The sequence below is a fragment of the Lepisosteus oculatus genome, chromosome 10 (assembly GCF_040954835.1).
Source record: "Lepisosteus oculatus isolate fLepOcu1 chromosome 10, fLepOcu1.hap2, whole genome shotgun sequence".
Lineage (NCBI taxonomy): Eukaryota > Metazoa > Chordata > Actinopteri > Semionotiformes > Lepisosteidae > Lepisosteus > Lepisosteus oculatus.
In genome coordinates this window covers 8,244,568-8,271,214 of record NC_090705.1, presented here as the reverse complement: position 1 = coordinate 8,271,214, position 26,647 = coordinate 8,244,568, and the positions used below count along the sequence as shown (strand labels likewise).

At 41.8% G+C, this 26,647-nt stretch overlaps 1 protein-coding gene across 2 annotated transcripts in view; it reads left to right on the top strand.

The window, feature by feature from the left end:
* The first annotated feature begins 9,648 nt into the window (after positions 1–9,648).
* Positions 9,649–26,647, top strand: part of LOC102694627 (NIPA-like protein 2) — a 32,912-nt gene continuing 15,913 nt past the window's right edge. Inside the window, exons 1-3 of one of the 2 annotated variants that reach the window (XM_069194833.1) lie at positions 9,650–10,163; positions 22,146–22,214; positions 22,826–22,997. In XM_069194833.1, coding sequence (XP_069050934.1) covers positions 10,074–10,163; positions 22,146–22,214; positions 22,826–22,997 — 331 coding nt within the window. In that variant the 5' untranslated portion in view covers positions 9,650–10,073. Of the gene's footprint in view, positions 10,164–22,145; positions 22,215–22,825; positions 22,998–26,647 lie in introns of both variants that reach the window. The other variant, XM_069194834.1, reaches the window with a different exon arrangement.

The following is a 26,647-nucleotide window of genomic DNA, read 5'->3' as shown; positions in this document are numbered from 1 at the left end:
AGAATGGTTCAGCAGTGTTTCTACATGAGGTACTGTATGAAGTAAGGTAATACAGAGGCCGTTAAAGAGAAAACTAAATGTATAGGCTCTTTACATCCGGGTCCTTACATTTTTAAAAGAATTGTGCAAGCATGGAAAAGGAAATTCATAATAATACGCAGTACAATATGTCATAATCTGTAATGGTCATAATTTAATATGGATACAGTATGTCCTTGTCTCAGTTTTGCCCAGTGCTAGAATACAGATAAATTCCCAAGTTATAAATATTTCAAAACAAAGCAGCTAGTAGATCTTTTTACCCAAATTCCTGTGCTTCTGCTTTGCAAATGTAACTGGAAAATCAGCATATATTGTTGTATTGATATGAAGGGTTAACAATTAATCACAATTTAATACTTTGGAACTGTACATACTATTACTGTGGTGTTTAATATCTTGCACATAGCTAAATTCAGTCTACCACAATGCAGCTTAAAATCATCTTTCTTAAAACACTGTGTTGTAAAGGAATTTCAGAAAACCACTTCCATTACATGGAGCTGTTTTGAAACAGAGCCCCAGAAGTGGTTTCACAGACAGAAAGGTTGTCAGTGTGACTCCTGTATACTGTAAATACCCACGTCCTCTATTGTATTGCTTCTTTTTATTTCCCTTTGATTCATCTTGGTTTTGAAAAAGTTGGACCTTTGTAGCCATCAGACCCTTTATGATACTTAGAGGCAAGTCATTAAATATTCTTTACTCTTCTTTGTTCAGTCATGAAGCACAGGATTTTCTCAGAACCTGTGCAATGACTGACAAGGGTTAGCAGCCTCCCAGCTGTGTTTCTGCCAAAGTGGGGACTCAGTACTGAGATTATGTACTGTGTGTGCTGTGTGCCTGAGCGTAGGTGTCTGAATTTGGACTTTGTTCACCGTGACCAAACACAGGCAAAGGGGATGCATCAATTGATTGGTTTTCTTAGTAATCAACCTGCAAGGCTATCAAAATCTCATTTAGTGTAAAGTGCCTTATCTTGGGTGCCATACAAATGGGTTGAGATTTTGCTTTTAAGGGCATTGTAGCCACTTAATACTGTCAATTAACTGAAATAGTATGGTTTTTGTTGAGAGCCTGCCAATAGCTCATATCACCCTGCTTCACCAGGAAACAATCTGGCAGCAGACAATATTTGGTTGCAGAAGCAAGCTGACAGTGAAGCAGATCTGTGTGAAAAAGTAGTACTGGGCTGTTAAAAGTCGCTGCACAATATTTACACACATGTCCGTGAAATTAAACCCACGTTGTGATTTTACACATCTTGACTGTCTAATGAATAAAAACAGCAAGCGATCCTTAGAGACATAATTGTTAATGTGGAAAGTCAATTTAATGGCCATCCGGAGTCAGAAAACAGCTGCACACAATGCATCGCATATCACACAACGAGATAAAAACCCAGCATGAAAATACTTTGGGAAAACAAATGTTTATGATGTAAATCTAACTATAGTTTGTAACATAACATTGGGTATCGCATATTATAGGAACCCAAGAGTGAGGAGAATTTTCCCACCTGTGTCCTGCAACAGAATGTCATGTTATGCTTCTCACAATAATGTGTAATGCATGTGAAGGCTCAGAGCTCTTTGTGCTATTCAAGTCAAGAATCAGTAGGGCTTCCCAAGTGACCAATGTTGCAGTCTGTCTGAAGGAACGTGCACAGGGTATTTATGTTGTAGGCTGGTTAGCCACTAGTGTTTTCCATTTTTTTCAAAGGGCTGTATCGCGTCATTACTATCAACCATTCAGCTCACTTGCAAACCAATACTGTACTTTTACCAAGAATTAGCAACGTACCAGGTTTCACCACCACGTTCAATTTTCAACTCGGAAAGTTTTGGTCAAAAATGAAATCAATGAAATCAACCTAATGAAATCAACCTATTGGGCCGCGTCAATGCTATTTATGATGCCCAGTGAATGCAGAAAATAACACAACATTGATTTATCTACAGTACAAGACACACACATTGCAAAACCCACTGTTTCGCTTAATGATTTGATCAGCATCCTTGAGTACCAGTACATTATATTTTTCCTTTAGTTCATTTGGAGCCATTTGTGCATTTAGAAAGTACCAGTCAGGTCTGTGCTCAATAATTTGTTTACTTAATACGGACTTAAAACCACTTACCTACCCATTTCCCTGGAGAAACCTACATGCCTGACTGAAATAATTAACAGAAAAAAATGCCTGATCTGATCCAATCACTGTTTTTCCAAAGATAGCAGTCTCAGTGGGACCAGAAGAATATTGTAATTGTAACTGCAAACCTCTGTTCTTTTCATATTATGGTGGTCAATTATGGCAGTGGGAGATAAGAGGTTGTTTTTTTTACTGTAGCTGCTGAGCAGTACGTAATGAAAATATTTTATGGCCATTCCTTCCCATCTTCATCAGATCTCTTACTAAAATATATCCCACCTGCCTGTCCAGCCATCAAGAATTGCTTTTTTTTTGCTGTTTTATGGATGTGCACTAGTAATTAAGTAATTATATATTTTCAGTACAGAATCTTTTCCCCCAGGTGTTATTCAACACCCCTGAGGGTGTCTTAAAATTTGTGTTTACAAAAATAGAAACATAAGCGACATATTTCTAGGCCCTCTGTTGTGAATTGTACAGTTTAAAATACGGGTTCCCTGCATTACTCTATTTCAAGGGGAAATAAGTAACGTTTTGAATTAAAATATTGAAATTAAGTCGTTAACATTGACACTTGATAGATACGTTTGAAAAGTAGCTCGGAATAGGGCTGAAGAATTCTGTTTTTGAAAGGTTATTATAACACGCAGACAGCCGAATCTTCCTGGCCCGTTAAGATGTTACTTTTAGCTTGTACATATTTTTTACCTGAGTGTGCCTTCCCATATCTGCCCCCAGATGGCGCTACCACAATGTAACACAACTTCTGGGTTCAGTCGTGTTTTTCACGCTTTGGATGTTGGGCATTTAATCAGTGCAATCAATGGACATTGAGAAACCGGTCATTTCATTTAAGCTCAATCGTTCGAAGGCTTGATTCACGTAAGCGTTTTCTGAGTACTGCTGAAGAATAAAATAAGTCGTTTCCCGTTGTGTATGTTGTTTCCTGTGCTCACGCGGGTTTCCTCCCACAGTTCCAAGACATACTGGCGTGTTAACTGATGTGAGTGTGTGTCTGCCCTGTGATGGACTGGCATCCTCTCTAGAGTGTGTCTCTGTCGTCCCCCGCGGGTGGATTTCTAACTAAACCGCTCTTAAGCGGTGATCCATTGACGACGAACAAACACAGCCAGGAATGAGTCAGTATCAGACACTCCCATGGCAAGTCTGAGTTTCCCTGGTCTAGTCTAGTTAGTTATATCCAGTTCACAGGCCTGAAACTCGCTAATTAGCACAGGGTACATATCAATTCGCAAATCTTCTTTGGCTTTTTAAGAGACAAAAACAGAAGACACAGAGATTACCTAGGATCAGGGCTGAGAACCACTGTACTAGAGTTATTTTTTTAAACCAAGGTCTGAGTCCTGGAAAAAAAAGAAGTTAGCGCTGGTGATTTAGCTGGAACAAACCCCAGCCAACACAGTGGAGATCTGGGACCAGGATTAAGAGACACTGCTCTGAAGTATTTTCCTGTATATGTGAATTTGAAAATTTCTAATGAATCTGTCTTACAAGGAACATCTTCATCTTCAGGGTTACAACTTCTAACACTGTGAAATCGCCAGAGTTAATATTTACATCTGCATATTTCAAAAACACTGGTTGGTTTAATTAAGAAGCTGAACCTGACATGTGAAGAGATATATACAGTGTGTACCCATGTCCCTGGTAAAAGCGAGCTATATTACACTGATGAACCCTAATTAGGAGAGTAGTTGGACGTAGTTCCTTACTATTGCTTCATATACTATTAGATGGAATTAGAAGTCTACATAGTGTTGTGCTTTCTAGAGTTGTGCAACAGCCACCAGCTAATTAATATCCACCTCTGTTACTGCCTTAATCAATATTCTGTAACCGCATTAAATGCAGCATCCTCTAAAGAGACTATTTCCATGACAAATGGTATTAATTATTGAACACACTAATCTATCTCCCCCCCACCTCAGTTTATCTGCCCGATTCTGCAAGGCTGCTCTGTACAAATTCAGAGACATTTCCAATACAGGATGTGTTTTGTTTATTAAGAAAGAGTATTAGCATTTATCTCAATTCACCACTTTCTTTTCCCCTTAGTATAATGCTTGAGAACATTAATCAGAAGTTAGTGCCTTATTATCAACCTTTAAAAGTCTCTCTATGAATATACATAATGATCAAGAACACACAGAATATTAAGGTCTCTTTACCTGGGTTTGATTTGCTGGTTTATGTCTGTTTTCTCAATTATTGTCATATAAACTGGTAGTGAGGGCTTCCACAGCTTTTATTTGGAAATGTGTTTTACTTCCTCAGCGCACTGGCTATAATTTAGACATTGGATATGTCAGTTCTGTTTTCTGACTAGTGGCTCCTGCCCCTGAGGAATTTCAGTTTTTCTGTTAGTGTGTGTTGAGCTAGATTGAGTTAACGAACTCCTTGACTCCTTAGCCGGTTTCCCTCATCCCAGGGATGGATGAGTTTTTCTGCTGCAAAAAGATGGGCTTTTTCTCAGCTGAAACAAGTTCTAAACGTTGAAACTGAATGACACTCCCCGGACTGCTCCAGATTAATGGAACAGCTCCAGTGAGTCATCTCAGTTATTCTGTGTCTCCCTCCCTGTACTTCAAGAAAAGATAGTCCATTTCCAAAAGTCAATAATCAGCTCCAATGTAATCCAGAAAAAAAGAGGCAGGATTAGCTTTAACCAAATGATCATGTCCTGAAGATTAGTGAGAAAGATACAGGTTTCAGAGGGCTGATCACAGAGCCTCCTGAGGAGATCAATGGAACAATCAGGTTTAGGATTGTTCTGCGTATGTTTGCTTTAGTGCTTTAATTGTTGTAACAGGGGCAACATGTGTAATGTTTTCTAGAGTAAAGGAAGAGTATTGGAACTGCTGACACAGACTGTACTATATGTGCATAAAGGCAAGGTCAGACAAGGTCAGCACGCGGGTTACATTGGTTTAATCCGACTGTAGGCTGTGAAGTAATTTATACAAGATTGGAAGCACTGGAATTTTTTTAAACGGCTCCCCCGGAATATACCCTTCCCCTCGGATAAAGATTCTGAGCCGCTGAAATTGCTCTCGCTGGAAAGTAAACGGAATTCTGCCTTTTCCACTTGCTATCCATACGGCAGAACAATGTTTCTGTTTGTTCAGTCATCTAGAATGTCAGCTCTGTGCATTTCTGTGGGCAGCAGCAGCCTCAGCTCCTCGGAAATCACGAAAAGGGCATCTCTGGGACACCGCGTTCTGCATCAACTGCTGTGCCAAGAGCTGTAGTCAGAAAGCACATTCAGATACAGGGCTCACATGCCCTGTTTGGCAAGCTTTATTTAAATAGGATTTTAATTTCTTTTTTTACTTTCTTGCGGTGTAGGCTTCTCGTGCTTAGCTTCTCTCAGCCTCACAGATATTCTAAACATGATCAACTGCAGACCGACGAATCCACCAAAGAGTGGATTACACACCTAGTAAGAAGTGAAGCAGTAAAGGCATGCAGGATACAGTATGTATATTACTCTGTAAGCATACTCGTGGATGCATTACAGCAGGATCCAGTGATACACCTCAGTCTTGTCCATTAAAGACTCTATGGCACTGTTCATTGGACTAGGGGGCTCTGTCAGGTGTCACTCTTGTCCTGTTCAGCTTCCCTTAAGTTCACATCTGCTTCAACCTGTGATGCGGCTTCCGGCTTCTCTCTCTGATCTGCTGTGCTGTGGGGCAGCTGGTGCAGAATTGTGGCCTGTGTCTCCCAGGAGGGGCTGCACACTTCAAGTGGTGGATTAAATGGGTCCCCTCTTACATCTAGAGCATTTTAGGATTTTGGGGTGTGAAAAACGCCAAGGAAATGCAAGTTATTATGCAGTTATTCATATATTCTTACAAAGGAAGAGAAATCCCTTCAAGAGTTCAAGACAGTGCTATTGTGTGTCTCCCTGTCGCCTGTGGTGCAGCTGTGTACTTCTCCTGACAAACAGAAGTCCTGCTGACTGATACATTTCCACAGCACATGTGGCGTTCAGTTGTGCTCAAAGAAAAACTACCACGATTGGCATTGCAGTATTTTGGGATTCATGACCTTGGGAAAAGACATTCTTTCACCTTGAACAAAAACCGTACGGCTATAAAAACCGTGTTTTCATATGGGCACAACTGAAAATCCTCTTACCGAGTCATGGAAAGAACGGTGTATTACTTTGGAGTATTAGATAGCATCATTCCAGAACTTTAACTGTTGTGAGATGAAGAACAATGGTTTTGGAATGGAACAACTGGAAAGAGGCTATATGGTCTATCAGGCTCATTCTACTGCTGGGGATGCTCCAGCTGCTCCTTGTTGAATCCAGATTGCAGGCTTTAATAATCTGGCAGGCCAGTTTTTGCTACTTACCAAAAGAACAACCTTCAGGTCAATATTACTTGTAGGCTTGCATCCTCCTTTCCATTGGTAAGCTTATCTAGTATGATTCGGCCTGTATACCCTTTTATTACTAAGCTGTTAGGATGTTTTTTTTTATGTGGTGGGGCACTCAGGGTGATGTTACCCAAGAGTAAAACAGCAGTGTCTCATTTGAACCTACAACCTTCCACTTACCCATCCAGAACCCTGTGCCGCACCGCCACCCTCATTATCGTCTAGACAATGACAATGGCACATTTACAACAACATCTAAATCTTTTTCATTGGCTTCTTCTCCAAAGTTCAGAATTCCCTCTTTGACATGTACAGTGCCTTGCGAAAGTATTCGCCCCCCTTGAACTTTTCAACCTTTTGCCACATTTCAGGCTTCAAACATAAAGATATAATTTTTTTATTTTATGTGAAGAATCACCAACAAGTGGGACACAATTGTGAAGTGGAACGAAATCTATTGGATTTTTTAAACTTTTTTAACTAATAAAAAAATGAAAAGTGGGGCGTGCAAAATTATTCGGCCCCCTTGCGTTAATACTTTGTAGAGCCACCTTTTGCTGCAATTACAGCTGCAAGTCGCTTGGGGTATGTCTCTATCAGTTTTGCACATCGAGAGACTGAAATTCTTGCCCATTCTTCCTTGCAAAACAGCTCGAGCTCAGTGAGGTTGGATGGAGAGCGTTTGTGAACAGCAGTTTTCAGCTCTTTCCACAGATTCTCGATTGGATTCAGGTCTGGACTTTGACTTGGCCATTCAAACACCTGGATACGTTTATTTGTGAACCATTCTTTATGTTTGAAGCCTGAAATGTGGCAAAAGGTTGAAAAGTTCAAGGGGGCCGAATACTTTCGCAAGGCACTGTATATACTCCCATTTTCACTGGATGCACTCAAGCCACAAGGGCTTCACGCATGACAGTTCTGGGTGGTGTTCCGCTAGGCGGTTCGTTGAACCAAACAAAAACCGAGCTGTGAAAGTCCAGACTCGCAGTCTCTGTGATACTGGCTCAGTGTTCTATCATGCTGCATCCACTTACTTTGCACTTTTCAACACTGCCCATTGTCTTCTCGGCTCTGGGTGCTTGTCACGGACGTCGGAAAGAGACAAACCATGGAGAGGCAGGAGAGCGGAAAAAGACCCGTATGCGTAGTGGCGGAATGGGGGTTAGCCCGGGCTCAGCAGTTCAGGAGTCGTATAGAACCCAATGCCCTCAGGCAGGGGATGTGGGGCGACCTGGTGCTGGGCGGGTCTCTGGACATCCGAACGTCAACGCTGAGCGCAGGAGAATCAGTGACCCGGTAATATACAGCCCAAGAGAGAGACACCAGAAGGACAGCAAAGCACAGGAAAGTAGGGACAGGACAGAGTAGGAGCGCCCTCTGGCTTCAGAGGGCGTGACAGTGGTGTGTGGCAGATTTTTGATGGCAGATTTTTGCCCTACTTGTACAACAACTGCAATGCGATCTGGTTTACTTGAACTACATCAGGCCTCCCTCTGTGAGTGGAAGATACTGTAGGTTCAGACAAAATGGAGATTATTCTCTGAATTCCATTTTGCCCAGAAAGCTGTGGGTAATGATCCTCAGTCACCCAACCAGTCGGTAAAAGACAATTGGTCAGGTGGTAATTTAAAAACCAGGAAGCAGAGGCTTCCAGGGTCAGTCTGTTCAGCCATATGGGGACAAGGGGCCGGATCCTCTGCAGTGCAAATTCACCAGAGGGCAGAAGGTATCAAATGATGAACCAACAAGTGGGCTGGTGTGAAGTCTGAGAAGGGGATTTGTATATCGTCTCAGAGAGAAACTTACTGTATATTTAAAAGCTGTTCAGGCAGCACCGTAGCTGACTGGCTACAGTTATTGTGGGACTTGGGGAGATGTATGGTTAGAAGCTCAAAGAGGTGCTTCATGCTTTTGATGTTCGTGTTTTAGAGTTTGGATTATTTTACCTCACCCTGTAAATAAAGAAGCACTTTTCTCTTGACCTTATGGCTGCTTTGTATGTCTGTTTTACCATGATCTGCCTATCACGGTTCCTGTTTACCACAACCTACTCCAGGGTGTGTCCTCCTTGGTGTTAATAGTGGGATGACATGTGGTGTCCTGGAGATTAACACACTTTTGCGACCGTTTGGCAACTGTTTGTGATTTAAAAGAACATTATTGATTTTAATGATAATAAATTTAGGGGGTGGCATGGTGGCGCACTGGGTAGCATTGCTGTGCTGAGGCCCAAGGTTCAATACTCGAGTTAGCCTGATCTCTCCCTGTTCAAGTGCGTTTCCCCCAATCCAAAGACATGATGGTAGGTTAACTGGCTTCTGAGAAAACTGGCCCTGGTGTGAGTGTGTGTGTGTTTGTATGTGTGTGTACCAAGCCATTGGCTAGTGTCCTGTCTCAGATGTTTTCCTGCCTTGCGCACGATTCTTGCTGAGGTAGGCGTTGCAACCCTGAATTGAATGAAGTGGTTAGAAAATTAATGGATGGTTTTAGGAGGATCAGGAGAATTGCGTTTTCACTTTCACATCATTGAGTGTTTTGAGTTGATCAATGGCAAAAAATCCCAAGTAAATACATTATGACTCCATGTTCTAACAATACACATATGGAGTTCTGAATGAAACAGAAATTAGTGTGATTAAACTTGAACTTAAATATGCAAAACATTTAAAATTAATGATAAATTCAAGGCAATGGACTTCTTCAGGATCAGCAGTTAAACAGATTATAGAAGTGAAATCCGGGAAGCGCTTTTTTTAAAAATGGGACGCGGCGTGGACTTCTCTCGTTTGTGACCATTCTTAGTTTTTATATTCTTAATTTTATGTCATGCGAATTGCTTATTTATTACAATATTGCAGAAAAGCACTAACATTGTAGAGCAAATAACAGCAGACATACGTAAGCAATTCGGAGTTCCTTAACATTTCAATTTTAACTTTAGACGCAGTGCATTGAATAGTTACGTTTTTAACGTTTAAAAGAAAACTGGACGTTATTAAATGAAGTCCCCTCGTGAAACGTTTTTTTTTCTCCCGTGAAACGTATAACGCTGGAGTTTTATAACTGCTTGTCGTCTTTCTGTGTCGAAGAGGCTGATCTTTTCTTTTTATAAGTTTATCCGTGGGGATGTGAGTTAGGTTTTACTCGGCTTCTTGATGTAAATAATCCTAAAATAACGAGTCGCCGAGCGCCGCGGCGTCTAATGTCTTCGCCACACCTCTGCTACCTGCCACCTGTTCCTACGCCCTGCCCTGCGCCCAGAGGAAAGGCGCAGGACGTACTCGACTCCCGTCAGAAATGCCGCCGAGCAGTCCGACTGAGTGAGCCCCCCTTTTAGATAGCTTGGATATTTATTCGAAAACAATACGGCCGCGACATGGAGGAGCAACAGCTGTAATGATCTGAAACAATCAGTTCGCTATCGTGCGAGTGGCGAAGGCTCCGGTTTGACTGCATCAAGTGATAAGAAAAGATGGCGAAAATGACTTCAGAAATCTTATTTTCTCACAAACCGCCGGAGAATACCACCGGGCAATCAGATTTCTGGGACAGCGCTAACAAGGTAAAAAAAACTAAAATAAAGTAACGCCGCGTTTTTTTTTCTCGTTTGCCTTTCGAGTTCATTATTAAACGAGTGCGTGTTTTTTTTTATTTACTTTTTAAAATACTTTCAAAAAATTCAAAGCAAGCGAATATATCTGAGAGAATCACCTTAATGTTTTAGCCTTTCGTCATTAGAAGAAAATATGCTGTTTCTATTTCAGGAAAATGTTACTTTGTGAGTTTGGGGTGAACTCGGCACTCCTTCCTAGTCCGTGTTTCAGTACGTTTTATTCAAGTACCACAAAAACTGACTTGTAGATCTGTCACACAGTCTGTTGTGATAGAAACAAGATAATTCAACGACCAACAGTGAAAATAGGAGCCTGTTTATTTACAAGGGGGCGGGATCTTTTAAATCGTTAAAGCCATAAACATGCTCGTCTTCAAATGACTTTGCGTGTTGGAAACATTTTCCTGGCATCGCATGGTTGTCCATGGATATGGTAGCTGAGGTAATCATCTCGCAATTAATGGTTATACTGTATGTATGTGTAAAATACCCAGTGAACTCCCATTCTGTTTTATGGAAATTAATTTTTCGGTTGGGAATATTTGAATACTGGAACTTGAGTTGAGCTGGTCTGTCCTGACTTGTTGAATTCATTTATTTGTTGCCCGAACTTCTGTTTCTCTATTTCCGTTTTTTATTTGCAAATATATTGCTTTCTGTTGGTATTATAAAAAATACCATCGTAAACGTCTTCTGCGTCAAAATGATAGTCTTTATATGTATTTTTGACTAGCATTCCTCTAGTACAAGCAATCTATTGCCAGCGGTGTCTTGAAAAATAACTTCAGAGTACTGTACAACATTGATATGCATGTCCATCCCTATCAGAGTTCCTTGCAATCTTGTGTGATAGTTATTCCCATGAGTTGTTTTTTTTTGCTCTTATTAGAACACGGCCAATAGTATTGATTTAAAAACGAACGCAGAATAAATTATAGATTGTCTCATTTAACAAGTTTGATCATTCTTTCCTCATTATTATTAGCAGGGGTTATCAGTATACTGCATATACTCAGCATGAAAAGAAACTTCTACCTTCAGTGTGTTTAAAAAAATAAAGTACACAGCTTTTGAATCTGCATTAAATGGTTTTAGCATGGCTTTGATTGATTGATCATGACTGACTGTGGTGCAGTCCAGAGGTTTTCACTTTTGCCATAAGCACTAGCTCTCCTTATTAGTCAGGGAATTGATTGGACAGGAGGCCGGTCATCTGGGCGACCTCGAGTCGTGACACCTTGCCCAGATCAATGTGGAGGTCCAAGTGCGCTGGTCCGGGTGGGAGTGTCCAGTTACAGAACTCCCAGCTGTACTGACTGACAGCTGCTCAGTGCTACATTGGTCACTGCGACGATGTGGACGCGATTGGGGATCGTGCCCCACTCATCCGACTCAAGCCCCAGATCCAACACTTGTAGGATGAGTGGCCACAAACTTTGGCCCGCAGACATTTATCATAGACATGCTTGTTCTGGCTGCACTGAGACCACAGTCGGTCCTTTTCTGGAGGGCTTATCCTGTTGGGAGAAACCCTCCAGGCACGGCCTCGCTCTGCTCGTGAAAGGGCGTCTCTCTTGCGTGACGAGAAAGTGACAGTTGTGTCGCGTGTCATGGATGCCCTACTCATCCGTCTTGCGCCCCAGATCAAACATTTGTAGGATGAGTTTGGACATCCTGTGGCTCAGAGGCATTTATCACAGACATGCTTGATCAGTGCGCTTGAGAGGAAAATGAGCCCCACAAGACAGCAGCTGTATCCTAGCACAAAGCACACGTCACACATGTAAGCAATGGTTTGTGTTGGTTGCAGTGGTGGAGACATACTACTGGCCTATAACCTTCACAGTGCACCCTCAGCTGATCAACCCTGTAAATGAAGAACAACCAACCATCCATGTTCTAACCTATTTATCCAATACAGTGTCGCTGGGTAGATGGAGCCTGTTCATTGTAATGAGTGCAAGACAGGCTACACCCTGGATGTGACGACAGTCCATCGCAGGGCAGTAAAAAACGTTAATCTGCATAATAAATTGACCTGTGTCATGCCTGTTCAAGAAAATGTCAAGAAGGTGATACTCTTTTTTTGGAGCAAGTCCTGGGATCTCATACAGTTATTTCTTGAAGAAATCCAAGGTTTCAGCTATAAAATGTCCACAGTGTTCTAAATGAATAAGACATTGAGGGCATTGTCCAGTTTTAACATAACATCCCTTGTGTTGAATTCTACACTCTTAACTGTAGCCTATAGCTTAACATTCTGTCTGCCTTTTCTAATCCTTTCCCTGAAGAAACAAAAATGAGGCATCGACACAAAGCTCTGACTCTTTCTCATTAATAATTTCTCATTCTCATTAGTCTCCAAGCCTTTTCCATCCTCTGTTCATAGTTTGTTTTTTGCTGCTGTACCTGCATGCAACACCCTTGTCCCAGCTCATGACCCAGAAGGATTGCTCTGCAGGGGTGATTTCTCCCTTTGTGCAGGTGCTGAATCGGATTGGCCTGTCCCTGTGGCATCTGCTTCCCAGCCGAGATCAACACCTCGTTGTAGCTGGAATGCGAACCAGTGACATGGACTGGTAATATAACTAACCATGCACGTTGCACTGCTCTGGCAAAGAATCCCTGGGCATCTCCTCAGAAAACTAGTTCTTTCATCTCTGATCTGAGTGAAACCATTTCTTTTTTAGTTTGAAGAATGCAGCATTTGTGAGTTTCATCCATCTTGCTCCTATCTCCTTTTTAAACTTAAAAACAATCATTTCCAGGGTATATGAGTGTGATTGTATTGGCCAATAACGTAATCCGCTGAATATTCCTTGCCTGGTTGGGAAAAGAACGGACTTGCTGAAAGACCCTAACTACTGGGTGTACCAACTGATGCATGGTTTTATTTACTGTATATGATGTGTATATACGTATACAGTATATATATATTATATATTTGACTGCTCATTGAATGTGCAAGTTTAGTCCCAAGTTAGTTAGCTTGTGGAATCCTAGCTGTTTTTAAAGTGGCTGTAGTACAGCAATGTAGATACACTGCTGGCAACTAACCAGAATTTAAATCGATGTACTGCACTTTAGGGAACCATGTTTAAAATGAAGATGAGGGGTTTAAATATAAAATTGTAGCTTTCGGAGAAACAGATCATGTCGTTGTATGATAATCTGGCTTTAGCACACTAGTTCGCATTCAGGCTGTCAGTGAGAACAGTGCTTCTGTTGGGTGAGCACAAATAGTACAAAACTTTGACTTTCTGAAGACCACACAGTCACAAACAGGAGGGGGCTATTTGTCTTGTCTAACCTGTTTGGTAGTTAGTACTTACTCGATCCAAGGAGCCTGTATTAAGCTACTTCCTAAGATGATATTACTGCTTCTGGCTCCTGATCAAAATGTTAAAGTTTAATATTCAGTTCCAATATAGAGTCAATTTCTATAGCTTTGATTCCTGTGGTGTTTCTCCCCTAGAAGAAGTTAAATTCTGGAGTGAAGCAAAAATGAAGGAATCCCTACTGTTAAGACACTGTAATCCAATGCCTGAAACGCATCACGTGAATGCCTCTTTGTTCTGTGGAATAAAGTTAAAAAACATACTGCTCTGTGGCAGGACATTTAGTTAGAATATAGATTTTTTTTTTTTACACAATTTCCGCTGCACGTTAAAGAGGGTGAACGAGAATGAGTCCACAATGTCGCCCATATGATCAGTGATCATTTTTGTGATTCTTTTGAAATGATTCTGTGGTCTCTTCCCAAAACCTGGCCGACGCTTCAGAAGTCATCGTGTCATGTCATTTGCCAAACCGCTTTGTACCATACGGTGTGGCGGGAAGCCGGAGCCTACCCGGCAAGCAACGAGCGCAGGGCAGGGTACATCCTGGACAGGACGCCAGTCCATCGCAGGGCCAGTGCAAGCCAATCACACATGGGGACAATTTGAAGGCCACAGTAAAGGCAGAGGGGGGAAATTTGGCCCGGTCACCGGGATACCTCCCTACTCTTATTGAGAAATGCCCTGCGATCTTTAATGACCACTGAGAGTCAGGACCTCGGTTTAACGTCTCATCCGAAAGACGGCACCCACTACAGTATAGCGGCCCACCTAATGCCACTATATCAGGGCATTAGGACCCACACAGACCGCAGGGTGGGCGCCCCCTGCTGGTCCCACTAACACCTCTTCCAACAGCAACCATAGCTTTCCAGGAGTCTCCCATCCAGGTACTGGCCAGGCTCACACCTGCTGAGCTTCAGTGGGGCTGCCAGCTGTGAATTGCAGGGTGATATGGCTGCTGGTTGTTTCAGACGTGTGATGGGTATTGTAATCCCAGCCCTTACTGTACATAAATCCAGTTTTGTTAGAATTAAGAACAAAGTAAGTGAGGAGATGAGAATCAGACCAGTGAACACAGCAACTCCCTGTTTGGACTCTCTAATTGAGCTGCGCGGGGCCAGAGTCATGGTACCAGTGAACAAAGAGCTTCTCTGTCCCCTGGTACTCTTCAGTGAGCGTGCTGCTGTCTTCTCTGGCTGCTCATTCTAGTCTTCTGAGGTGCAGGGAAACTTCAGATGCACATGGGAAAGAAACTAACGTAAACCTCTCTCAAATCTTTTGGTTGTAACCTGTCCGAGTACTAATAGGAGGTATTCTTGTGGGCAATGAAATACCTAGAAACTGTTTCCATCTTAATTTGGGTGCATTTATGTCTCAAGTGTAAGAAACTGGTGAGTGATTCATCAATAATTTTTCTTGCCAAACGTGCAGTTCACGTTTTTAAGAGGAGCACTCAAAATAGTCAGAACAGACAACACTGAGCAGAGAGGTTTGAAGTCTTATATGTGTTACTTTGCTCTTGTTGTTTCCGTATTTATTTTCTTATTGTTTTCTTGAAATGCCACCTGTATTTAACCTACCTGGCCTGACCTTTGAGGTCAGTGTCAGGCCGTGTCTGAAAAGTAAACATGTTTTCACTCTTGAAAAAGCCCCCGAATAAGCCCTGATGGTGTGACTGACCACATGTGTATGAAAAGCGTTTGTAATTGGAATAAAATGAATGTGAGTCCTATGTAGTTAGAATCCAGTTTTTTATTCTGTCACTGTTCATCCATTCTGTTCGAGCTGATGTTGGTCGGAACCTTTAAGAAATAAGTATATTTTGCCTTCTGTTGAGAAGTTTTTGCGTCTCTTGCCATTGTTAAGATCCAGGGAAAAGGCGATTTCCTTCATCCTGCTCTATTGCGGAGCTTGGGCCGGGCCTGGAGCTGAGAGTGACCCTGGAGTTAGTACTATAGTGAGAACTGTGATGGGACAGTTAGGGTTAAGGCTAGAATTGGGGTTGGAGCTAGGGTCTGGTTCCCATGTTGTTCTACTGGAACTTGAAAGGTACAAGGCTGATTCCTTGCTGTCTGAATGCTGGGGCCCCATCTTAAAGTGCACATAGTTCTGGAGAGAGAGACAGGCTGAGTTAATACTCCCTGGTGCTGCTCTTTCCTGGGATCAGCTGAGTAATGACGCTCTGATATGAGCTGTGTGAGGGGTTCAGGGAACAGGGGTGTGTCAGATGATGGTCAGGCCATGGCACTGATGTGGAGCAGTGAGTCTCTTTTCAGTCTCTGTGTTACAGCGTACAGTACGCGTGTCCTAATTGCTCCAGTGCAAAGGCATATTCGGATTAGAATATTTGGCCCGTACAGATTGTTTGTCTGTGGGTAGCCATCTTCAACAACAAGGCTGGGCAGCTTGTTGCATACTCCTACAACTCTTTGTGTAAAATTGTGCCCCCTGCCTTCACTGCTCCACAGTTTCCACTTGTATCCTCTAGTATGTGTGTCCGCTGGTGATTCTGAAGGCCATTATGCTCTAAAAATAGCTTTTTGTATCGCGAGCCATATGAGGGCTTTATTTCTAATGCTAGCTTTTTTGGTATAACAAAAAATACGTTGCGTTTTAAAACACGAACTCTTTAGATGTCGTGCCCTACTTTTGTTTGAGTTAATGCTCTGTAACGGGTGCCCAGTGTTTGACACGTTCTTCCGAGCTGGAGAGCTTGACTGAAGTGTTATCTTTTTTTTTTCCCACTGCAAGCTCGCTCCGTGTCGGAACGGGCGAGCGCCAATGCCGCGGAGCTCTGCCGCTGATCTGTAATGAAGCCGAGTGCTGGAGCGGCCGTGTCGGAGGCAGCACATGCTGCTGGAGATAAACTGCGACTCCGCTCGTCAGGGGAGCCTCCCGAGCCCTGAGCCATCTGGACTCTGTACAGAAATGGAGCTCTTGTCTTTGATTAAACTGTTGTGACGAAAATCGCTTTGTTACACTTTCCCTTCCTGCAGAATGGGAGCATAACTGCGTGGGGCTGTGCATGTTGCTAACGTTTGTCAAACTGGCAGAGAAACAAACGCCGATATAAAGTGTAATTACCCGTTGATAACAAATAAATGTGTTGCTCTGTTTTAATTAATACCTTACGTGTTGATGTGGTGGTAAATAAAATGATTGTATTATTATTATTATGCAAAGAGCAGGCTGCCAAGAAATGTTCCCACCCTAAGTCCACAGTGAGTAGCTGCTATTGTTTTTTGTGTTCTTGAAGTCTTATCCTTGGCTCTGCAGGTGTCCTACTGGATGCTATATCTGAATCTGAATAGGATTTTTGGGGTATCGAAGTGACATCAACTCATGCAACTCTGGTTTACTTTTACTTGTGATTTTACCCCTCGTTGAGAGTAAAAATATTCTTAAGTGTTATGTTTTATTTATATTTGTAAGTGGGCGTCTTAGACTTGTCCTGTGGTATTTTTTTATTTTGAAAAGGTCATTTGCAGCCACATCTTAAGTGTGTTAAATAGAGGGCAGATGCTTGGCATTCCACTAAACCTAAAAAGCATTCAATTCCATCTTAAGATCAAAAGCTCGCTGCAATAGCATGTTTATGGCTTCTGTGTGGAACAGCCGTCTGTGGGAGTTAGCTTGTGTATTCTGTGAGCAATGCAGAAGAACTTTAGAATAAGTAGAAAAGAAAATAGCCTTTTATATAATATATAATAAATGCCCACTTTTTAAATGAGACAAAAATGCTGAGAAAGAGATTGGAATAGAAGAAATATGTAATCATCTAAATAATGGATGGCAACAGCTTGAAGATATTCTTTGTGAACCAGCAGATCGATTCATCCTACAAGTAAGTCAAAGTCAGGAAAGCAGAGGTCCATATAGTTATATGGAGGACAGAAGCAGCGGCCCAGCTGGTTTGTTGATGCCAAAACTCTGATTTCTTTCAAGAAACAGCTGGGTGAGATTCTTGGATCAAGTAACTTCTGACGATCAGACGTGATTGACGGGCCAAATGACCTGCTCTTATTCATAACCTTTCCTATCCTCTTATCTACACAGAAAAGAAGAGCACTTCAAAAAGAGCTGTCTACAATGAAAGATAACGAGTGAAGTGAACTCCAAAGCTCATGTCAGAAAGACCGAGAGAGAAAAATAATTCTAGAGGAGGCTAAAATAAATGTGGTTTTTTTTTCCCACTTAAAAAAAAAGGGAAACGAGAAGTAAAGAGAGAAAGATGGGACCGTTTTGCATGATGACAGGCAAATAGCTGATTTTTCAGTCAGGTGTTTATGAAGGAAGGAACAAACAACATGCCCCAGGCTGAGCAAGCACAAAGTGCTGCGTTAAATTACATCGGCATAGAAGAGGCAGACTGTTTTACAGGTACTGCAGGCCATTAAGATAAAGCTTCAGGCCCTGATGCTATTATACCAGTTATACTTGAGGAAACAGTATTGTTCTTAGACTGTTAACTTAACTGTTATGCTGTCAAGACAGGGGTAATACTGTCTTACTGGAAAACTGCTAATACTGTATAGCAACCAGCCATAAAATGGGGGAGAAGACAAACAATGGTAGGACATATACAGTAGCTAACAGTGAAGTTTCATACAGGGATGTTAGACAGGAAATAGGGAAAGCAGATTTCTATCACTGCATTTTGACAAACTGTGTATGATTGTAACAATCCAGTGCAATGCTGTTAAATATGTCACTGATCATAAATCATTACAGAGTGCCTAGTACAATGCCTACTGTGAAAATAGGTTTGGTAAACAAGATGTAAAAGATCACCTTACTGTGGCTTATATCTATAGCAGTATCTGCTTTTGCTTAGCTATAGGAGCACTGGGATTTCATGACGAGCTTGCTGCTGCTTTTTGAATTGCATATTTTTTTCTTGGCCTCAGATCTTGGGGAAAAAAAATAACCCCCAGACACTGAAGAGAGATTGCTGACATTTGACAGTTTTCATTGTAGACTGAAAAGATCTTCTCACAGGCTGTGCAAATTGAAAGTTAAAACCAATTAAGTGTCAGTATATTCAAAAAAATATATTTTTATTAGATTTCTGTGTTTTATCCTGATAGCATTGGACAGAAAACCGCAGAGCTTTTTTTGTTTTTAGGACTTGCTGTACTGTATGTAGCTGTTGATCTAGCAGACAACTGGAGACCTCTGATAATCAAATTAAATAAGATAAGAAATCTGTAGCAAAGCATAACGAAGCACAAGTTGAGGTTAATTCCACGCTGAAAAGTGGAAAGGAGAAACGCTGGGTTTCAGCAGTTGAGCCATCCTCAGGTGTGAGAGCTCTGCTGCTAATGCACACTGAGGCAAGTCCGCACTGGAACCCCGCTACGAGCCCTACAGGACTTTGCCCTCTGGCATTGCGGCTGTGCTCGTCTCTCAGACCGATCTGCCCCAGGGGCAGGGGCAGGGCCAGCTCCTGTGCCTCTGAGCCCCACCCTCTGGCTTCACCGACAGCTCTGTTTGCACAGCAGAGCAGCCAGGCCGGCTGAGTCACCGGAGGGTAAATAACACTCAGGCGAGCAGCCTGAATTCCCACCCCCACTCCCCCCCCACAAAAACAGCACAGCGGCATTGCTAGGAAGTACTGCTCGAGTTCACAGGTTCACAGAAAGATCGAATGCACCTCCTGTCATTCTTTTGAAAAAAAGAGTTGCTGGTTTGTAAACCATTTTAAAATGATAAAGGTTGTAAAGGTTATGAACTGTGAGGATGATAAGACCTCCCTGAAGCTACAGGGGCTCACTGATATTACATTTCTCGTTGGAACAATAATAATAATTGCTTACACTTATATAGCGCTTTTCTGGACACTCCACTCAAAGCGCTTTACAGGTAATGGGGACTCCCCTCCACCACCACCAATGTGCAGCATCCACCTGGATGATGCGACGGCAGCCATAGTGCGCCAGAACGCTCACCACACATCAGCTATCGGTGGGGAGGAGAGCAGAGTAATGAAGCCAATTCATAGAGGGGGATTATTAGGAGGCCATGATTGGTAAGGGCCAATGGGAAATTTGGCCAGGACGCCGGGGTTACACCCCTACTCTTTTCGAGAAACGCCCTGGGATTTTTAATGACCACAGAGAGTCAGGACCTCGGTTTTACGTCTCATCCGAAGGACAGCACCTGTTTGAACAGATGTGCTGGACAGTGATGAGGCATGCAGGTACTCCTTTACTGCACAGTAAAGGTAAAACAGAATTAATCTTTATTTTCTTGCTCACCTCTGACACCTCCCGAAGTGCTGAGCAAAAAATAGTTTTCAGTCCAGCCTAATCACTAAGTGCCCAAAGCACTAAGGCAGGGCTTTCAGTGGTCATAGCAAATACGAAACAAATAAGAAAAAACAAAAAATATACAGAGTGTTTTTTAGCAGACCTGGTCAGCTGGCAGAAGCTGAATACAGGTGACACTGCCACTGCAGCCCTAAAAGGACACACCGGACTTTAAGAAGCTGTGTGTCTGTAGGGATCCTCCTGTCTCTTGGGAAAGGACTCTTACAGAATCTGTTGCCTGGGTGTAGTTTGTTTTCTTTGTACAGAGTGATTGTATTGCACCACAAAGCTGGCTGCAGGTTGCTGAATGGTTTTCGTTTAGGGTGGTGAACGGCTCTGAAGCTCCCTTAGATCTTAAGAAAAAAAATAAAGCAACTTTCTACACCCTTGGAATACAAGTTCTTTTTATAATCCTCAAGGTTACTTTGAAAGCAATACTAGCTCTGGCAACACCTCCTGTTTTCCACTTAATAAAACACTATGCCTTAATACTATGCCTTAAAACACAATCAGTACCTTATTTTCATCATGTTGCTTTAAATATAACTTAAACTAAGACCTTCTACCCAACTGAAATTAAAGGCAGTTTATTTTAGAAAATAAAATCATTTTCTATTCTTGTTTTTGTAGCCAAACTGAGTAGGATCTAGATAAAATGTTGCCTTCTGTAATTCATCTAGATTTCACATTGAAAAGAATCGAACACGTTCTTCCTTTGCTCTGGATTTTGTTGAATGTGTGACAGAATAATCTGTTGCTCTGTCTTATACCCCAGAGCAGTCGGAACCTTGGTCACTGATTAATGCTTTTGGCTGCAGCATTATTTTGAAGGATCCTGAAGTGTTCTGAAAGATTTATTTAGTAACTTTCATGCGTTTATTCAATTAACTCACGGGAGCTCTGTGCCTGAAGCCTCTTCTCATTTATTGAGCTTGCCGAGACGAAGGAGACTTTGTTGATCAGTGTTGAGCTAATGAGAAAGAGGGACTTCCACCAGCTAATTGTGCTCCTTGTGCCTAGTTCCCTGCCAGCCACACATTGCATTGCATTCACTGCAACTTGGCAATTTATTATTGCATTAAATGTCAAAGATGAAAAATTGAAAATAAAAATAATATAATACATGACCAACTGTTGGTGCAGCTGCATAAATAACCTACTTGTAAATGTGTATATCCTAAGTTTTAAAACTAAAAATAGCCATACCACTATCTCTTAAGATGTCACATTAAAACAGTATATTTAATAATAATTCCTTTTATTTGTTAGAGCAAAGCATATCTAGAAGTGCTCTGAATAGAATAGGGAAGCCAGTTAATCCAGCATTGGAATGCATGGGTGACATGTGGCAGCCATTCTGTATCAGCATCCCCACTGCACAACAGAGCAGGTGGTGAAGGGAGAAACTGGTTTAATTGATGGTGAGCTTCAGGGCGGCTGGATTGTGCAAGCTCAGAGAGGAAATCAACCAGGACAACAACCCTCGTCTTACTAATAGTGCTGTGGCATCTTTTACTAAACAGGTAATCCGGACCTTGCTTTAAAATCTTATGTAATAGATACTGAGGCATTGGATCAGCAATTTTTAGTCCAGGACAAGTACCCCACCTTCTTGTCCACTAACAACAGTTGTCCACAACCTGGTTTACTGTACTTAGCAGTAGGCCATCCCAGTAGCGACCAGGTCCAACTGTCCTTCACTTCCAATTGATGATGAGATCAGGCTACTGTTAGCTGATGCCCCTGTGGAAAGTGATGGGTAGGGATGTGCCCTCAAGACTACTGTCTGTGAAGGAAATTCCTTTCCTCGATGCCACACAAGTCCCAGTTTGTTGGCTTACTCCGTTTGTTAGTGATATCGGACAACAGTTTCAAGGGAACACAACCTTGTGCGAAAGTGTACAGGAAAGTTGTCAGACATGTTAAAAACAACCCTTACACTCTTGACCTATCAACTTTTTCTCTTCTCTGAGGTAGTTCACAGTCTTTTTCATCAATCACGTTTGCTTAGAGAAGTACATGACGTCAAAGTGAAGTTGTTTTAACTTAAAACTATATAGGGCAAGCTAGATCTGGTCTCAACATCGTGTTTCAGCACTTCAGCATATCCAGCTAGAAGCACTCCACCTTGTGTGGTCAAAGTGTACCATCTAATAGTTGAAAAAATGAGAAAATGAAGATGTCTAATGCAGACTTTTTGGAAGCTCCTCTCTTTGCTCTTGAAGACAGTGCCTTTAGGCAGTGTGTGTCCTTAAACAGCTTGGGTATTTTTTGTGTTGCAGACTCAACTGCTGGGGATTCTCATTTCTATTATTGGCAACTTTTTGATCAGCATTTCTTTAAATATACAGGTAAGGACTTTGTGCAAACACTTAAAGATGCATTCTTCCATCTTTTGGAATCTGGACCTCTGTTGCTTCCCTTCCAAGCTTTTCCTGTCACTCTTATGTCTCTGCTGGGTTCTTGCTTCTCCTGTGTATCTACCATGTCACGTATCCAGCAGGAATTTTCCTGCCACGGCTTTCCATTGTTCTATTGTGTCAATCAATCCTAGGGCAGGACAGCACAAAAGCAGTACTTTCTCATCAGCCCCCACAAACCGAGGCCAGTAGGTTGTCAGACAACAATAACCATTGCTTATGTGGAAAATAGAGCCAACTTTGGAATCCTCTAACGCTGTGTACTCTGAGGATTTTGCTGGGTTTCGTACGTCCCTGACTGCACCAATGAGGACTTAAGGGAATCCAATTAAATGCATGAGCACTCAGCATATTCCTTTTACAGAGGCGATTGAGTATTGTTTCCATGAGTGCTCTCCTTATTGCATTCATTGATTCATTGTGTAAGGGCAGCACACTCTGGTAGAGCTGGAGAAGTCTGTCACCCACCAGATTGCATTTCATAAGGTGTGTCCAGGGACTGTAGGAGAGTCTTGGTAACTCGGCATGTATTTTTTTTCCAGAAGTACACCCACGTGCGTGTGTCTAAGTGTCCCGACTCCAAGCCCTATTACAAGAGCGCACTCTGGTGGTGCGCCATCATCCTGATGGGGATTGGAGAACTGGGCAACTTCACGGCCTATGGATTTGCCCCTGCTACACTAATTGCTCCCCTGGGATGCGTCTCTGTTATCGGTAAGGTTTGCTCCTGGCTCCAAAATGTCAGTCATGTACCCAGCACCATTTATGGGGAACTGCAGAAGCTTTATCATCTGCCCGAGTTGATCTTTGTATTCAGTAAAATGATCCTCCTACTATTGTGTAGAAATTAGATGATATAAAGAAGAATGTGTTATCAAAGTGACACATTGCTGTCCTGACAGCAGATCAAATATTTAACAGGCCATGCTTTCTCCTTATTGAAGGTTTGCTCTCTGAGTTTATTATGTGTTCACATATATTTGTTTAGCCTGTTCTCCAGGCCCTATTCATTTCTGTCTTGTTTGGCAATAGGTGCCTGAATGTGACATGTAACAAAAGATCTCAGATCTCAAATGTCTGTCTCTCTTCTCTTAAACATCTCCTCAAAGCTGGTTTATTTGAGGTGTTTTTAAACACAAATTAATTAAGTCCTAGTGTCCATGCTGGCTTTGAAAGAAGCAGTTGCCCAGCTATATGTGCTACTGCGTGTGACATGTTATGTCTCCATTTGATATAAGTCTTTTCTTTAAAATCTGCTGCCATTTTGTTACCTTAACAAAAAGTAACTTCCATTTTTCCCCACGAGCATGACCGCTCAAGACCAAGTGAATCAAAGGTAACTTTATGCAGAGAGTTTGTTCGTAGTTCTCCAAATGAACGAATGGCCACTACAACATCATATTTTCTCGTTAACTATAACTAGTCTTTAGCTGTCCTCACACATTACGAGTTCAGTCCAATTTTCCTGTGTGGTCATGAAGGAGATTTTGAAATAAGTGTGTGTTGGCTGACTTTGTAAAAAGGCCAGATGGCTTTGGTCTCCAGGCACGGAATGAAAACAGAATTTTAGTCTAAAATTAACTGTCACTGATTTTAATTTCCCAGCTTCACAATGGTGTAAAATGAACTTCGTTGTGTGTGATGCTTTGTTCACATCGCAGAAAACTACCTGGAATACAGCTGCCAGTGTGGTCAAATTGTCATTTTGGTGATCGCTCTTCCTTGAAATTAAAACCCCTTTTGAAGAGGAGGATACTGGATTCTTGAAAACAGTACCGCGTGTTTCCAACTGTCAAGTAAAAAAAACAGTCTGTGTGAGGCCCTTCAGTCTGATACGTCGTCATGAGAATATGGTGTGCAGTGACTCATAAAGCTTGAGTCCCTGTGGACTGATAAAGGCCAGAATTAATGAGCTCTGTACCTGTTTCAGTGCTTGGCATTTTCATGTGGCCTAGTACTGCTCTTTCGTCTGGTCCCATAGAATTTCTGTACCTCTGACGAATAAGCACTGTAACTCATTATTGCAATTTTTTGGGGGTTGAAACGAGAATTTTTAAAGGGTAGCCTAGTATAAATGTCCTGGCGTATAGTCTCTGTAGAAGCTATCCTACCTTTCTGAACAAGTTAAAATCTCCTAAACGGGCCTGACATGAAGGGCAGCATAAAACTGATTAAATTTGTGTCATGTGGCAGTCTGCTCTCTCTTTGTGCAGGACGCTGACTGACACATCTTGAGCTCTTAGAGGCTGCCACCAGAGAGAGCAATTATTCCCTCTTGGCGGTATCTTAGTGTCTATCAGAAGGAAAGGCCCTGTTCCCTCTCCTCGGCCTTTGTACGAAAAGGAACTTTTTTTCCCATACAGCACATTCATTATTCATTGGGTTTGAAAAAGAACCCTTGCTGTGTCAGTGCTCAAGGTTACAGGAAAGAAATGAAAACTCATTTAGGCAGATGGGAATTGATATCGGCTTCCCAAAATTGTTTTAGCCCATTACAGTCTGATACAAAAGTTACATTTCCTCTCTGCCATTAACTCCTGTTAAGGGAATGAGGGACCAAAACATTACCATCCTTCCTTGTCCAGTAATGCAGTTTTTGCCACTAACTGGAAACGTTTCTGCTGTGGGAGTGATAGGCGAAACGGACAAAATCTTTTTTTCTAAACTAGTCTCTGAAGGATGGAGTTGGGAGGGGATCGTCTGATTGCTCCTCGCCGGTGTTCATTCATGGCCTGATGCTTTAAGATTTCTGCCACGGCTGGAGGATTTGGGTTGCTTGGGGTCAGCCCTGTCTGCTCAAGTGCTGCAGCAGCAGGGACACGGAGACAGCACTTAGAGAGCGTCTCCACACACCCCCGGCAGCAGTGCTGCTGCTCCAAATTAAGGTCTTGAGTCATTTGCATATTAATTAATCACTTAAACTGGGAAGATGGGCATCATTTAACACTGGGTTAAATTTTAAATTACCACTCCAACCCACTCAACACGGCAAGGTGAGAAATCCCTCTTTGTTAAAAACCAACAACGCATTCCTCGAAGTCCTGGAAATATTTGCTCCGATATGTGCCATAATTAGGAATACTCAAAAAACATTTTTAATGGGATCTCTGCAAGATTTGTAACCATTCACCTGCACAGACAGTAATGGGAGTTACTGTTCCTGTCACCTGTTGCTGTAGTGAGAGTAGTGTAGTGCTGTGTCAATTTAATTTGAGGTACTTCGTCAGGCCATGAAGAGGAGGCTTATGAGTGGAGAGCGCAGATGAATCAAGTCTGCAGTGGTTTGTTTACCTCTCAATCCCAAAAAACGAAAGTCTAGATTTATGTCTTACTGCTTCACCTCTCATACTGTATGGCTCATGATATGAAATCCAGAAGAGGTTTATTCTGGCTTTTGGTCACATGTGTAAGGAGGATGGCTCGCTTATGTCGCACTGAATATATTTTGTTTCTCAAAAGGGAACAAGACGCATTTCAGTACGTTTAATTCTTTACTCCCCTGAATTGTTCTATTCACACAGAGGATCTGAAAAATTACCTAGGGTTCTATAATGATGGAAAACATTTTATTATGTTTTAACAATGTTTTATTCAGTTTTACAGAAACGTCTTCTCTGTGGAGCTCATTAAATAGAAAAAAACCCATTATGATCCTGCTTACACAATCATCTGACTAGTGTACGCAGTTACTATGGTTACGAGCTGTAGGATTGTAAAGGTTTATGTATGTAAGTTTAAACAGCAAAATATGAAAACAGCTGGCTGTGATCTTTCTCTTTGTATTTGACAGCGTGTGCAACATAGTCTGTACTGTATATGTATGATTAAAAATTGATTTATTTTGGTCTATTTCAGGCTTTTGGATTGTGGAAAAGTACATAAACAGTTCCTTTAGGAGCTCTTAATTTAATTACCTTGATGGCAAACAAATCGCTATTATAATTATTATTATTATTTTAGGAAAAAAATGTCCTTTCTCTGACAAAAATGCTTCTTTCACTTTTTGAAGTGACACCTCATAAACCATAACCCCCTGTTTAGATGCAGAGAGTCTCCCATCCAGTCTGGTGCTAATCCTATCTGCTGAATTTTTCATGAAGTTCTTGTTTTGATAAATAGGTCTTCGTGACTTTCCACATCTCAGTCTCCTAAACTTCATTAAGCTGTGTTTGAATTTGATCATGAATTAATTCCTGTCCCTGTTTTTGTCTAATGTGTCTAGGACCTCTTACTAACCTGGGATATTGGAAATAAACTATGGACATCAGCTTTTGATGGCGTAGGTTAATGTGTAGGTTTTGTTGGCAAGATTAATGTACATATAATCACACATTGCTTGTTTTTTATATGGCGATTATTTCCAA